The 15,786-nt window shown below is 56.3% G+C and overlaps 1 protein-coding gene across 5 annotated transcripts; it reads left to right on the top strand.

Annotated features, from left to right (window-relative positions):
* Nucleotides 1–240: 240 nt before the first annotated feature.
* Nucleotides 241–14,885, top strand: Bcan (brevican). Of its 5 annotated transcripts, none has more exons than XM_006500936.4 (14): nucleotides 241–2,369; nucleotides 4,561–4,671; nucleotides 5,060–5,431; nucleotides 5,703–5,877; nucleotides 6,171–6,298; nucleotides 6,713–7,006; nucleotides 8,083–8,304; nucleotides 8,774–9,361; nucleotides 11,634–11,741; nucleotides 12,118–12,276; nucleotides 13,166–13,248; nucleotides 13,579–13,723; nucleotides 13,954–14,144; nucleotides 14,449–14,884. In XM_006500936.4, exons 2-14 carry the CDS (start codon nucleotides 4,581–4,583, stop codon nucleotides 14,542–14,544), a joined length of 2,652 nt encoding a protein of 883 aa, XP_006500999.1. In that variant the 5' UTR covers nucleotides 241–2,369; nucleotides 4,561–4,580; the 3' UTR covers nucleotides 14,545–14,884. The 5 variants fall into 5 exon arrangements, with proteins under 5 accessions (XP_006500999.1, NP_031555.2, NP_001103228.1 ...); NM_007529.2 differs by having other exon boundaries at nucleotides 2,060–2,313; nucleotides 14,449–14,885; XM_006500937.4 differs by lacking the exon at nucleotides 241–2,369 and adding an exon at nucleotides 3,591–3,718.
* The last annotated feature ends 901 nt before the right edge of the window (nucleotides 14,886–15,786 follow it).

Raw genomic sequence — 15,786 nt, 5'->3', positions numbered from 1 at the left:
GAGCCCTTGGTGCAGCAGTCCTGGGCAGGCCACTTCTGATTCAACCGGCTGACCCTTGTGACACCGCCGTTTACCATTTGGCATCTAGAAGACCCTTGTGGCTATGAGAACTGTCATGCCCTGTTGCTAGGACACGGGTTTGCACACGAAAGCCGCCATTCTGGGCTCTGTTGGCTTCCAGTGCCAAGATCTCTGTCTAAGATCTAAAGGGGATGCAAGGAGCAGGCCAGGGTCCAGGAGCACCTCAGATGGAGAACAGAAATGAGCAGAGTCCTTTGGCTATGAGTCAAGATGCCAGACTCCATAATTGGGGAAAAGGTACCTATCAGCAATGGCTAGAGTTGTGTGGGTGTACCTCGATGCAAATGTCCCCAGCTGGAAAAAAGGGGGGCCTTTATAATGCCCATCTTTTATAGAAAGGGGCCCCTCTCAAAGACTCAGTCCCCATGGGCTGCTGAGCCCCTAACCAGACCTCATAAGGCTGTGAATGACAAAGAATAGGATTCCACAGGAGTGGTGGGGACCCTGCTTGGTTGATCAGAAGAGGCCAAGGCATTCCTGGCAGATGGCTGCCTACTGGCTCCACTGGCCCCAGGATTCTTTTCCCCTTCCCCCGGGTTGTGCACATTGGTAACTCTGAGCTGGGGGCGGGGGCGGGGGGTATCTCTTTCCTGTCTTCCTTGGTCACAGTCAGGTTTTCCCAGGCAAAAATTGTGTTATATCCAAGACAGCAACTGGGCTGAACTGCAGCCCCTTGGTTTCTTTCCTAGCTCCACCTGGGAGACCTGCAGGGCATGGAGCCCATGTGTTGGTGAGCCATGCAGGTGCAACCCAGAGCTGGCACCCAGCACCTCAGAGTCCTTCCCAACTGGTGACTCCCCCAGTCTTAGGGCCCCAGACAGGGCCTGGTACATAGATGACTTGTGGGTCAAGCTTAAGGAATGAATAAATGAAGGCCTCCTGTGCAGCTTCTTCAGGGGCCCCTTTCTCCTTTCTGCTGGCACCACTGCCTGGTAGTTTTCTCCCTGCGTGACTCTGCCCTGGGTTTCAAGGTCCTTCTGTCCTGTCCTTACAGTGGGCGGCATTAGCTGGAGTCCTCTCTTTAAACTTGTAAGGCTTTGGAGAGGAGTTTGTTTTTTTCCAGAGGTTCTGAAGGCGTTTTTTTTTTTTTTTGTTTTGTTTTGTTTTTTGGTTTTGTTTTGTTTTGTTTTTTTGGAACTCCATCCAAGGCAGGGGGTGGGGCGTGATTAGGAAACTGTTCCCTGAGTTGGGGGTGAAGGTGTCTGCAGACAGTCGGCATTTGGGGATCTAGAAATGGTAAGGTCACAGCCCCCACACCGGCCTTGAGGACAAGGATCTGGCTGAGTGGCCTACAGCTGGTGCCAAGGCTTTGCCTGGAGTCGCAAGCAAGAGGAGGAAAGTGGGAAGCCTGGGAAAGCAGGGAGAAGCAGCGGGTGAAGTGGGGGTGGGGGACAGCTGGCAGTCCTCGAGGCCCACCCCCAGGCTCCTGGCTGCACACTGGGCAGCCCAGCCGAGGCTAGCAGGCTCTCCTGCACACATTGATCTGCAACCTGTGACGCCTGCTCCATCACTCACTGTACCACTTGATACCGCGCGCCTAGACTCTCTTGACTTGGGTTGCCTAACCCGTAGTTCTGCGAGTCGACCTCCACCTGGTCAACCACTGCAAAGTCAGCTCCTCCGCCGGGGAGGGAGAGGAGCACCGGGGGAGCACAGCCCGATCAAAGCTTCCTCAAGAGGGATGGCTGTGGTCATCTGCCTTTTCTCTGGCCTGAGAAAAGGACTTCCCCTTTTCACCCAGCAGTGCCCTCTTTCCCGGGGCAAAGCTCCTGTCGTCCCTCCATCCTCTGCGCGACTAAGTTTGAGCCGGTCTTCCTCCCTTTAACCAATGAGAAGTCCCTCCCGTGTTCTAACTCTCCATCCTGCGTCGCCACAGCGCCCTCCATCGCTCCCTCCCCGCCCCTTCTGCCCTCCCCGCTGCAAGTCTTGGGCTCCCGTCCGCGGAACCTTGTCCTACTTCGCTTGTCCTCCCTCTGCCCGCTGTCGCCCGGAACCCGCACAGAGAAGGCAGCGGGTCCCGTGACCGCGCAGAGCCCCCCACGGGGGCGGCAAGGGCCGGGGACGGCGGGGAAGGCGGGGCGCGTGGGAAGAAAGGGGGTTTTGTGAGGCTCCCGGCGAGCTGGCGCCCCTGTCTGGGTCCCGCGCGCCCGGCCCTGCTCGCGCCCGCGCATTGCGCCGCAGTCTCGGCTGCGGCTGCGGGACGTGCGGTGTGCGCGGAGGGGACCTCGCAAGGTGAGTGCGGAGGCCTGGCCCTATCGGTCGCTTGCTTGCTTGCTGTGTGACCTTGGGTAAGTTTCTTGACCTCTCTGAGCCAAAGGATCCGGGCGAGGGCGAGAGCGGGCCGCGATACTGGCTGCTGTGGGCGACCGAGACAGTGACCCACCGTAGCTTCCTGGGGTCCCCAGGCACTCGGGGGTGCGGTCGGCAGCGGCGCCTCTCTGAAGGTGGGCGCGCAGCGCTCTGTGCCGGCTTCGGCACCCTGAGCCACGCGTCTGCTCGCTCACTGTCCTCGCCGCGCAGCCTTCAGGAGCCAGGGGACGTCTGGGCTGCGGAGCGACTAAGGATGCCCGGGCTGGAGACGACAGGGGACTGCTGAGCTCCGGTCCTTGTGGTGGCTTTCCTCCGGGAAGTGTCACAGTAGCCACTCTTGGCCACTTGGATCAAAAATTCATGTCTCAGGGCAGTCGGATCCTCTGGCCTCAGGCTTCCTTCCTCATCCCGTGCTGCCCCAACACGGGTAAAAGAGGTAGCCACAGGGCCGGGCGGGCGTGTGAGTAGCTCCTGCTCCCAGCCTCCCCTCCTCAGAACGCTCCAGCACCTGGCTTACTTGCCAGCGGTAACCCGAGTGACTGCTCGCCCGGCCCGCTGCACAGCACAGGCCAGAGCGCTGCTTAGCAGGGGAGTCTGTCCTGGGAGGATCTAGGAGGACCGCTTAGGCTCAGGCTAGCGACTATGAAGGCAGACCGAGTGGGAGATGGAGCCAGTGAGAATAGGTATGGTCGGTAGGAAATCTTGCCTGACGTTGTAACTGACCCCCGGCTGCATCATTAGCCATGTAGTCCTGGGTCCCCGAATACTCCCAAGTCTGACTCTTTACAGAGTGTGTTCATTATCTGTGCAGCTTTCCTTCCTGAGGGCACAGTGACCTGGCTCCCGGTTTGGCTCAGAGTTAGCTCTAACCCTCTCTGGTCATCCACCTCACTTTCCCCGTGAGCCTGTATGCGCAATGAGATCTCAGAAAGAGAAACTGTTTCCAGAGCTGAGGGCCAGGGCGGGGGGGGGGGGGGGACGACTGGCCTCTCCCTGTACCCTTCTCCAGTACACTCCAAGTTGTAGGCTTTCACAAAAGATGGGTGGGGGAAGGAGCAACTGGATAGAGGCCAGACTGGCAGGGACAGGGTCTTTGTCCCAGCTGGCTTCTGAGCCAGGAGATCCGGTGGGAAAGCCCGTGCCAGGCAGAGGGGAATGGCTGAGAGCAAAGTGGGAGGGAGGGAGGGATGGAGGGGGCAGAGGATGTTGGGCACCAGGGGAGCTTCCTTACAAGTCCTGGTGGAGAGGAAGCAGAGGGAGAAGCCGCTGTTTCAGCAGGGTTCAGTCTAGGAGGCCCTCCTGGAAGAGGAAGGGTTAGGAAGGGAAGGTTGGAGCTTTACTGTGGGGGAAAGAAACTCCTGGTTGGCACCTGAGGGCGGGGAGGGGGGTGTTTGCCAAGGGGGTGAAGTAGGACCATAGTTGCGCTCCCAACCCCACCCCTGCGTCTGTGGGTTTGAGTCTCCAACCCCTAGAGGCTGCCTGGACCTGCAGGTGCCCAAGTCCCTCACACAGAATGATGTCTTTGCATCTCACCTACGCATGTCTTTCATACACAGGAACCCGTCTCTAGGTGACTTATAATTCCTAAGTATATGCATGCTGTTTAGGGAACAGTGACAAAAACCTCTGTATGTGTTCAGAACAGACTCTTTTTTTTTTCCTGCATGTTTGACGAGTAGCTGGTTTGGATGCATAGATTTTGAATACACGTGCACAGAGAGCTGATTACGCAGTACCACCAGCCACTGTGTTACAAGTATTCGCTGGCATCTGTTATGTGTCTGTTGCTGGCCTATGCACAGGGCATTTTCTGTCGTAGATTATAAATAGGTAAGTAGGTAATAGACAGTGGCAACTGTGTGTAGATGACAGCTAGACAGGTAGACAGACAGACAGATCACTCAAGCATACAGCCCCATCAAAATGCGTAAGGTGCTAATGATGGTGCTTCCCCCCCCCCCCCCCCAGTTAAGAAGACACAGACTCAGAGAGGGTAAGGAACTTGGCTTAGGTCACACAGTGAGTTGACTGGGCACACCTCTTGGTGCTTGGAGATAGGAATCAGAAACAGAGTTAGGGGTGATTCTAGTATGTGCTACCTGCATGGTGGGACAGAGAACGGAGGAAGTCCGTTCCGCAGTCTAACAACTTTCCTCTTTCCTCTTCAAGTTCTTCCATCAGTGTGCAGAATGATTCCACTGCTTCTGTCCCTGCTGGCCGCTCTGGTCCTGACCCAAGCCCCTGCCGCCCTCGCTGATGACCTGAAAGAAGACAGCTCGGGTGAGTAAGCATCCAGAGGACCATGTCTCTGCTGCATCTTTCTCAGGACAGAGGGCTGTCTCGGTTTAGCCCCAGCTACATGCTTCCAGCCTAGGCACACGGAAGGAGATGTGGAAGTGCTGTGGGCAAGGGCTGGAGCCAACTGCAAAATAGGGATGAATTGGGAACCCTAGTAAGTAGGGGAGTCTTGGGGGTCAGAGTTGCAAAGGAGCACGAGGCAGGAGGCTAAGGGTAGAGGATCAAATTCAGGACCCTGGGCAGTGCTCAGCACCCTGAGCTGGGCAGTGCACCCCAGGCGCCTTGGATCGAGGGGCGGGGCTTGGAGCCAAGCGCACAGGCGCACTACGTCCTGCGTCTGGCTGCAGCCGGCTTTGACCCCTGTCCACAGAGGATCGAGCCTTCCGCGTGCGCATCGGTGCCACGCAGCTGCGGGGCGTGCTGGGCGGTGCCCTGGCCATCCCATGCCACGTCCACCACCTGCGGCCGCCGCACAGTCGCCGGGCCGCGCCGGGTTTTCCCCGGGTCAAGTGGACCTTCCTGTCCGGGGACCGGGAGGTAGAGGTACTGGTGGCTCGTGGGCTGCGCGTCAAGGTAAACGAAGCCTACCGGTTCCGCGTGGCGCTGCCTGCCTACCCCGCATCGCTCACGGATGTGTCTCTAGTATTGAGCGAACTGCGGCCCAATGATTCCGGGGTCTATCGCTGCGAGGTCCAGCACGGTATCGACGACAGCAGTGATGCTGTGGAGGTCAAGGTCAAAGGTGAGAGGAGAGTGAGATCCCTAGAGAAAGGGAGGAAAGGACTCAGGCCCCCCTCCCCCCGCAAGGAGTTGATTGTGAGGCGGCTTAGCAAACCCTGCAGGGGAAAGGCACAGGGTGAATAGGGGGCCAGAGATGTGGGGGGAGACAGTCCCACAAGCTGTAACAGGAGCACAATCGGACTTTAACTTTTGTGAACAGGAAGTGACAGAAGAGAGGGGGAGGTCAGTGTGCTGGTGGTCCGGCCAACTCAGGAGTTATTTCTTCTCCGCAGGGGTCGTCTTCCTCTACAGAGAGGGCTCTGCGCGCTATGCTTTCTCCTTTGCTGGAGCCCAGGAAGCCTGCGCTCGCATAGGAGCCCGAATCGCCACCCCGGAGCAGCTCTATGCTGCCTACCTCGGCGGCTATGAGCAGTGTGATGCAGGCTGGCTGTCCGACCAAACTGTGAGGTGGGCTGGGGATGTAGACCAGGAACTCCTGGTCACATCGGGATGCTTGCTACCTCCTCCCTCCATCGAAGTTCCTCAGGATTCCCTGCCTCTGGAAAGAAAATTGGTCTGCAGCTCTGCCTGGGCCTTACTTTCCTGCATCCTGACATCACACACACACACACACACACACACACACACACACACACAGCAGCAGCAGCAGCAGCAGCAGCAGCAGCAGCAGCAGCAGGGTTGACATGGGACAGCCTTCTGGGGTGGAAGATGCCAGGCATTAGCCTCTTCCTCTCTCTTAGGTACCCCATCCAGAACCCACGAGAGGCCTGCTCTGGAGACATGGATGGCTATCCTGGCGTGCGGAACTACGGAGTGGTGGGTCCTGATGATCTCTATGATGTCTACTGTTATGCCGAAGACCTAAATGGTAATTGGGAGTGACAAGCCCTTCTGCAACATGGCCCTTGGTTTCTTCTAGGTCCTCCACTAGACTTCACATGTCTAAGAGGACAGGCAAATTAGGCAGGCACTTAACGCACGCCTCCAAACACTGTCCCAGAGGCAAGCCTCTGAGCAGACCTAGCAAATAGCAGACAGAGGGGTGGGGGCGGGGCCGGGGTGGGGGTGGTGAGTTTCAGCAGAGTCCTGTAGAGCGAGGAACTGGGGCCAGGCTCTCTAAGTACTAATTTTCATCTTGGGTTTCATGCAGACTTTGGTACTATCAGGTGGGCAAGGTGACCCCCCCACACACACCAGGAATGAGCTTGCCTAGGAACGTTTAAACGTCTAGGGTGGAAGTACTGCCAACTGCCTGATGACCCAGCTCCTCTTTTACACTCAGGAGAACTGTTCCTAGGCGCCCCTCCCAGCAAGCTGACATGGGAGGAGGCTCGGGACTACTGTCTGGAACGTGGTGCACAGATCGCTAGCACAGGCCAGCTGTACGCAGCCTGGAATGGTGGCCTGGACAGATGTAGCCCTGGCTGGCTGGCTGATGGCAGCGTGCGCTATCCCATCATCACACCCAGCCAACGCTGTGGGGGCGGCCTGCCAGGAGTCAAGACCCTCTTCCTCTTTCCCAACCAGACTGGCTTCCCCAGCAAGCAGAACCGCTTCAATGTCTACTGCTTCCGAGGTGAGTGGCCTCTGCAGCAGTCAGTGCCAGGCCTGGAATTCAAGCCCTCACCATCTTCTTGGTCATTTGCCCTCAGTAATCTGTATTAGCTTCCTCAATCCTTGTGCCTGTCAGCATATTGGCCAACAGAGGTAGCTGACATTTTTTTCACTTCCATGAACCAACTGTTCTGTGCTTCAGTGAACAAAATGCACGTGGGAGTGGAACGCTCCTTAGAATGTTCCAGATCCTACAGCTTATGGGTGACAGGACTTTCAACACTGCGTGTTGAGGAGGGGACAGAGGGTGGTACTAGGAAGCCAGATGAGTGCAGACTCTGAGCCAAGCACTTTGTTCTGAAAGAAGCAGTAAGAGGCATGACTGTGGAGGGACAAGGAGGGGAGATGAAGGACAGATGTAGGTTTGCTGGTCTGTGGTGACCTGGGCAAGGGTCACTGGAACAGGTCATACAGTCCTGTCTGTCCTGCCTAGAGATAGCTCTCTGGGCTTCTCTTGGCCCAACTCTACGTTGGAGTCATTGGTTCTCTGCTCTGTGTTCCCTCCCCAGAGGATGAGGTAATTCACTCTGAGCCACTGAGCATCACACCCAGAAAGTGGTCCCTTCCCTTTCCTTAGCCATAGCTGAGCTCCAAGCTCCTCAGATAGTGACCACTGAGCACTCTTCCTGGGGATGGAGTCTCTACCCTTCTCCACACAAGCCTAGCCTGCACGGTACAGAGCCTGCTCCATCCACCCACTCTGTATTCACACTTAAAGGAGCAGCTCACTCAGCCTTTCTAGACCCATCTGAAGGAAAGTGAGCCTCCACTTCATCTCACTGCTTCTCAAGTGCCTTTCTATTGTGCAATGTGTTTATTGCCTATGCCTATTTTCTTCAGGTTTCCCTAGCGTTCTCTATACCATACTCAGAGAAAGCTTGGCCTAAAACTAGAAGGCACTCCATTAGCACTCGAGGGATGGGTGAAGCACATTCCAGGGCCTGTAGAGGTCTAGCCTAGAGGCTCAGACGCAGCCCACACCCTGGGAGGATTCAAATGCACACTTAGCTTCTCACTGGCCTTTTCCTCTTGCCACAGACTCTGCCCATCCCTCTGCTTCCTCTGAGGCCTCTAGCCCAGCCTCAGATGGACTTGAGGCCATTGTCACAGTGACAGAAAAGCTGGAGGAACTGCAGCTGCCTCAGGAAGCGATGGAGAGCGAGTCTCGTGGGGCCATCTACTCCATCCCCATCTCAGAAGATGGGGGAGGAGGAAGCTCCACCCCAGAAGACCCAGCAGAGGCCCCCAGGACTCCGCTAGGTAACTGGAAGCCTTTGCCTTGGGTTCTCACTACCTGAGAGAAGTTGGGGGTAGGAGGGCAAGCCCAAGTGGTCACTAGGGTCATGACTGACATAATTCTGCCTTAGGTATCTCTCCTATCACCCTCCCAAATTTTTTATTCAAGTAAATTCCACACCCAATTCTCTTTAACTAGAGAAACTTGTGTTTAGAGGGTGCTCTCTGGGAAGGAAATATATTCCTTACCCCAAGATTGGAAAATGTTGGCAGACTGGGAGAGGGAGATGCAACAGCCTTTTCTGACCCAGTAAGAGGCAGTTTGCAGAGCCCTTCAATGCGTAGGCCAGGTCAGAGTTCTTCCAGACAGGCAATGCACCAGGCGCTGTACCTCTCCCCCTCCCCTTGGGCCCCACCCCCCTCCCCTCCCCTCCCCTCCCCTTGCTTGGTCTGGGGCGCTGTCCCTGGTGCTGAACTGTCTTGCTGTGGTCAGAATCGGAAACCCAATCCATTGCACCACCTACCGAGTCCTCAGAAGAGGAAGGCGTAGCCCTGGAGGAAGAAGAAAGATTCAAAGACTTGGAGGCTCTGGAGGAAGAGAAGGAGCAGGAGGACCTGTGGGTGTGGCCCAGAGAGCTCAGCAGCCCTCTCCCTACTGGCTCAGAAACAGAGCATTCACTCTCCCAGGTGTCCCCACCAGCCCAGGCAGTTCTACAGCTGGGTGCCTCACCTTCTCCTGGGCCTCCAAGGGTCCGTGGACCGCCTGCAGAGACTTTGCTCCCCCCGAGGGAGGGAAGCCCCACATCTACTCCTGGTGGGGCAAGAGAAGTAGGGGGGGAAACTGGGAGCCCTGAGCTCTCTGGGGTTCCTCGAGAGAGCGAGGAGGCAGGGAGCTCCAGCTTGGAGGATGGCCCTTCCCTACTTCCAGCTACATGGGCCCCTGTGGGTCCCAGGGAGCTGGAGACCCCCTCAGAAGAGAAGTCTGGAAGAACTGTCCTGGCAGGCACCTCAGTGCAGGCCCAGCCAGTGCTGCCCACCGACAGTGCCAGCCACGGTGGAGTGGCTGTGGCTCCCTCATCAGGTAATTCTGCTGAAGGCTCAATGCCCGCTTTTCTCCTTTTCCTCCTCCTCCAGCTCTGGGCCACCTGACACGTTGGCCTTTAATCCACCCTTTTCCCCTGGACCCTCTGGTCCTTTGCCCTCGTTCCCTTTTCTGTCTCTCCCCGTGGATCTTCCATCTTGGATCTTCCATTCTGTCACTTCCGTCCCAGTTCTCTGATCCTCTGTCCCCTCCCCCACCCACCACTGACCCTTGGGCCCTCTGCTGTAGCTCACATCTCACTGGCCACACAGAATGTCCTCATGCCTCTTCCTGGTGCCCTCATCAGCCTTGAAGGCAGGCCCATTGTCTGCAGTTCCCTCCCTGGGCCCTTTGTTCCACCCCTTTAACCAACCCCCACTGATTCCAGGGAAGCCTGAGAGGCCATACCTACCCCTCACCTCTGGGGACCAGAATACTCACCCCAAAGAGCCTTAAGCCACTACTTCTGTGAAGTATTTTTTGACTGTTTCATGGAAAACAAACCTTGGAAATAAATCTGTATTAAACTGCTTTGTACCCAGCCGTTGACAACCTCTCCATCTCCAGCTGTCCTTTCTGCTCATCGCTGTGTCTGAATCAGGAATCTCTGTTTCCCTGTACCCTCTCCATCCTCTGTGTCTCCACCTGTCTCTTTGCCACTCTTCATTGGCCAACATCCTTGCTGTCACAGCAGGATGGCAGCTTCTTACTGCTCCCTCTATCTCTCCTTGGGCCATTTACACCTTCCCTTCATACTGCTGGGACCCCAGACTTGACTGTACATATCACCCAAGGGAGTCCTCCGTCACCTGCAGAAGAAACCCACACTGCCCGGGTATGATGTGTAGCCTACCCAGGTAGTTCCTGCTTGGAGCTGGTTCTCTAGCTTCCCAAGGCTTAAACATATCATCTTCCTCGGTGCACCCAGCAAGAGACAGTACTATTATCCCTGTGCCCAGTGTTCCCTCCCTGCACTAACCCTGCACTAATGACCCCCCACTCCCGGAGAAATGGCTTATGTTCTTCAACCCAAAGGACCTGGCTCATTCGGAACAGGGTGGGGTGGGCAGAAAGAAAGGAACTGGTTTCCACCATCTGAAAGAAATCTTCTGTCCCAGAACCATAAGGTTCCCATTGGAAGTCTTCTCCGGGAAGGCTGAGGCCCTCCCAGGTTCACCTCTCCTCCATGGCTCAAGTGGAATATCACCCCTACATCACAAAAAGCTTGCCCATTTCAGCTATTGCCTTTCTGCCCACTGGCCTTGGAGTGAGTGTAGTAAGGAAGAGGGAACCCCTTAGAGGTCACTGAAGTGTCAGCCCACCTGTAAAGAGAGCCAGAGGCCCCCTGGCCTACTGTCAGAAGGTGGGAAAGAAATGCTTTCTGGTTCTGTGGGGTAGAAAAAGAGGAGGGAAAATCCAAAGTGGGTCCCTTATACCGCACTGCCCAGCCAAGGTTCAGGCACTGTAGCCCACAGCCAGGTTGGAACTTAAAGCCAAAAGGGCAAGGACTGAGCTTAAGAGTCTGTCCCCCCAGGGTTAGAGGGCTGCCCAGGAAGGAGAGGAAACTGGAGAAGCAGAAAGCATGAGGACTCCCGGGGGCCCAGGACTCTTCACCCTCAGCACCTGAGACCAACAACCTTCACCCTACTTGAAAAACTGTTAGCAGAGGGATGCTCGACATGATAGATGTTAGCGGAGGGATGTTCAAAAGACTGCTTGGTCAGTGTACCAATTATAGCTGGGGCACTCCAGCAAATTTAATCAGCCCAGCTTCTCCTTCCTCCTCCCCTGCTGCTACCACTGGCATGTGGGCTGTGTTCTCAGCAGCCACTGCTGGGGAGTAGTCTGAGGGACCTAGTCTGCTCTGTTGGTTAAAGGAGCCATTGTCTCTGGTCATCTGGACCAGAAATGGAGTGGATGCTGACAGCTCCTCCAGTACCTAGGCGGGGCCCAGGAAGAAGGCTGGAGAAGGCTGCCTGAGGCTGGCAGGAATTCAGGTCTCATAATCCACAGCCCTGGGCTTCTTCCCTTCCTTGGCCTCTTCCCGCTGGCTGCTCAGGGCTCACACTGGTGGCAGTCTGAGCCAGTCAGGAACTGGGAGGTGAGAGTGAGGACAGGCCCTCTGAACTCGGGGATGGACTGGAGTGATGGCCAGCTCCAGGCAGAACTGCTTACCTTCCTGGTCTGGAAGATGTCTGGGCTGGGGGGCCCGGGACCCTCCCCTGGAGAGCTCACCCTTAGGCTCCTCCACCTCGCTTCTCTCCCCTGTCAGGTGACTGTATCCCCAGCCCCTGCCACAATGGTGGGACATGCTTGGAGGAGAAGGAGGGTTTCCGCTGCCTATGTTTGCCAGGCTATGGGGGGGACCTGTGCGATGTTGGTGAGTTTGTGGAAGGACGTGGGGGCAGGTCCAAAGCCTGGAGCCTACCCCAATATGCTAGTTTCTGAGGTGGAGGGAGGTCACTGGTTTGGGCCTTGCCATGAATGACTTCAGGCAAGTTACATAGCTAGTCTCAACCTTCCTGTCACTGTTCTGTCTCCAGAGCGGGGAGGAGGACATCTTCTCCAGCATGGAGGACTGCACAGGCCAGGGGTGGAGAGCCAGCTGACCTAGCCACTGCCCAAGAGCCCTCTAGGCTCAGGCCTCCTGGCTGCACTTGAGTGGCTCTGAGTCCTCCCCTCCTGCTGCTAAGCAGCTGGCTAAAGAAGCCAATCTAAGACCTGGCAGCCCACCCGCTTCCTTCCCTGTGCTCCAGGCCTTCATTTCTGCAGCCCTGGCTGGGAGGCCTTCCAGGGAGCCTGCTACAAGCACTTTTCCACACGAAGGAGTTGGGAGGAGGCAGAAAGTCAGTGCCGAGCGCTAGGTGCTCATCTGACCAGCATCTGCACCCCTGAGGAGCAAGACTTTGTCAACGGTGGGTGGGGCCTGACTTCCTGCGCATGCTCCAGGCCAAACCCACTCCTCACCCACAGCTTCCTCACTCACGCCTCTTCACTCCTCCCTCTCTCTCCCTCTTTCCTCTCTCACACCCCTTTCCCCTTCCCTCATCTTTTACCTCTCACTCACCCGGAGACCTGTTGTGGGGAGATTGGGCCCATGGTGTCCGACATTTGCGGGGCTGCCTAGGCTGCGGGGGTGGGGTGTGTGTGTGTGTGTGTGTGTGTGTGTGTGTGTGTGTGTGTGTGTCTCCCTGCTTTCCCGGATGCAACTGTTTCCCTAACTCTGTGGTAGCAAGGTTTGCTCCTCTTCTTTCCCTTCCAAAGTGCTATTCTCCACCTGCATGTCCTTGCGCCATGGATGTGAAGGTTACTTACGAAAATAGGGAGACAGGCTAGAGAGATGGCTCCGCGGTTAAGAGCACTGGCTGCTCTTTTGAAGGGCCCAGGGTTCAATTTCCAGCACCCACATGACAGCTCACAACCATCTGTAATTCCCGTTCCGGGTTGCCCCTCTGATGCCTTCTGGCCTCTGAGGACGATGCACACAAGTGGTGCACAGACACAAATGTATGTGAAATACATACAACAAAAATTCAAAGCTTTCAAAAGAAGAGAATTTAGGGAGAGCCTTTATGATAGCAAATCTGATTGTCTTCCCTGGGGGGGGGGGGGGGAGAAAGACAGAAAAGGTGGGTGAACGCCGTCCATCTTTGGCTGCTTTCCCAGCAGAAGAGGCTAGGTCTGAGCCAACAGCCACAAACCAGCAAGATTTGGGGAGGTTTTTGGATGGACTCCCCAACAGGTCATCACTGGCCCAGAAATACTGGGCTTCCTGCTCACTGCACCTCTGGCTTTTCTCTCTAGATCGATACCGGGAGTACCAGTGGATTGGGCTCAATGACAGGACCATCGAGGGTGACTTCTTGTGGTCAGATGGTGCCCCTCTGGTGAGGACTGTCACTGCACTGTAGTCTAGGTCACTTCTTGGGCCTTTCTGCCCTCAGTAACCGTCACTGCCTCTTCCTCCCTTTCTGGCTGTTTCGTTCCCCTTTCCCCTGGACCCTTTCTTTCCGCATGCTTCTCCTCTCTGGCTCTTGTCTCCTTCCTGGAGAGCCCCTGTTCTCTTATTCCCCCTCCCTGCCTGTCCCAGTCACCAGTCCCTGCCCCTCCATATCCTGGGATACCCCCCAAGTCCTCCCTCCAGTTTTCTGGGGGCATTTCCCCTGGTACTTATGGGGTTCAAGCGTCTCACCACCTCCTCCACTCCCCCTTCCCAGCTCTATGAAAACTGGAACCCTGGGCAGCCTGACAGCTACTTCCTGTCTGGGGAGAACTGTGTGGTCATGGTGTGGCATGACCAGGGACAGTGGAGTGATGTGCCCTGCAACTACCATCTATCCTACACCTGCAAGATGGGGCTTGGTGAGGGCTGCCGAGGGAAAGGGTGGCCGGGACTGCCACGAGTGAGAGGAGAGCAAAGCTACCCAGAAGAGCCTGTCAGGGTGTACCCCAGACTGTGGGGGGGTTGACACACCACACTGACCCCCTTTTTTTTTGGTCAACTGTGGCCATGCCTTTCCTCCCCGTCAAGTTTCTGGGAGCCATCATCCACAAAGCCAGGCTCCCAGCTTCTAAATGTGTACCCCTTGCAGTGTCCTGTGGGCCTCCACCACAGCTACCCCTGGCTCAAATATTTGGTCGCCCTCGGCTGCGCTACGCGGTGGATACTGTGCTTCGATATCGATGCCGAGACGGGCTGGCTCAGCGCAACCTGCCGTTGATCCGCTGCCAGGAGAATGGGCTTTGGGAGGCCCCTCAGATTTCCTGTGTACCCCGGAGGCCTGTAAGTGACAGGAGGAAACAGGTAGGGGGCACCAGCTACTTGGCAGCCCTAGGCTCAAAGACCCATTATGCCTGCCATTCACTGACTGAGCTTGGAGTGACCACTGCCTCTCGCTGAGGCTAAGAGAAGGAAATAGGCTGGAGCTCTGGAGACCTCGTGGGTGCAGATGGCTGAGAACCTGCAACCACACTTGGGCTCCTAAGGGCAGAGCAAGTATTTTGAAAAGGGCAGGGGTTAAGCAGCAATGACCCAGGTTATTAAGGAGGAGCGCCGTGCAGAGGATGGGTGTGTTTGTCTTCCATAGGGCCGTGCTCTGCGCTCCATGGACGCCCCAGAAGGACCACGGGGACAGCTCTCGAGGCACAGGAAGGCACCGTTGACACCGCCCTCCAGTCTCTAGGGAGCCTGGAAGACTGCTGCCCCCAGCAGGACCCTCTCACATCAACTGCCAGTGCTCTTCCCCATGATAGGGGGTGACGTGAGAGGGGTGGGACTGAAATTCAGAGGACAGCGCTCGAAGGGGTTTCTGGGAAACACTTGGGTGGCTCCGCCCCCTCACACAAGGGCCTCAGGTTTTACCCGGTAAGTCCCTAAGTGCCTCAACTGCCCTCTCATGTCAGCTGCCTCCTTGTCCCTCGATTTCGTTAGGGGACACTGTGCTATTCGTTCTTGATTTTCAAAGAGTTTTTAGGATGGAGTACCAGCAAAACCAGGTGGAAATAAAGTTGTCTGAACCCAAAGTTTGATGCTTCTGTGTACATGTGGACATTCAGACAGTGTTAGGCAGACCCTCCAAAGGTAGGTCCCGCTGCGATTATTACCTTGCAAAAGGTCAGAAAAATCACCAAGAACTTGAAGAATAGAGCAATGCCTGGCGTAAAATGGTTGCCTAGCCGGCGAGGATTCACCACTGCCTGCATCAGATCACCAACCGAATGAAGAATTGGGTCTGGGGAGAGGGGGACCCCTGGTGGCCTCATTTTGAGCTCCTGAGAGTGCCTCCGTTCCTGCAGTGCTGAAGGGAAGGTTGGGCAGCGACAAACAGAGAAGGAGGCAGAGGATATTAAAAACAAGCTAAGGGGTCCTCCGCCACGCCAAGGGGCTCACAGGCTGTGACCAGTAGAGGGCGCTGCAGATACAGTTATGTAGCTCTAGAGGGCGAAGTAGATCCGGACCAGAGAGGAGCCAGGAGGCCACCAGGGGGAGTCGCGGTCTTTCTGACTTGCGGGGCAGACCTGGTAGGCGTGCGGGGCAGAAAGTTGTGCGGGGGGGAATGCAGGACTTCCGGCTGACAAGACTGGGCTGGTCTCGGCTGAGTCAGCGGAGGCTGAAGCGATGAGGTCACCGCAAGCTAGGAAGTGGATGACCAGTGCCTGAACCAGCCAGAGCTCCTTTAATTGGCTGGAGTCCCATCCTGAGGGAAGGCAAATGATGGCTGCATATCCTCACACCTGGTTCAATCAGCATTGAGGGCCACGAGGACGCATGCCTTATACCCATTAACCCACCTGGCCATTCTTAGTCCTTTTCTAAAAGCCAGGCGACAAGAACAAAAACAAATGGCAAAAGACACTGAGTCCCAGACAGAGGCTTGGGAAGGTAGCGCTGAGGACCTGAGACTCTGCTGGCCCTTCTTCCCTAA

This window comes from Mus musculus, chromosome 3 (genome assembly GCF_000001635.26).
Source record: "Mus musculus strain C57BL/6J chromosome 3, GRCm38.p6 C57BL/6J".
Classification (NCBI taxonomy): Eukaryota; Metazoa; Chordata; class Mammalia; order Rodentia; family Muridae; genus Mus; species Mus musculus.
Note: the sequence above shows the minus strand (reverse complement) of the source record. Positions and strands in the feature narration are given on the sequence as shown.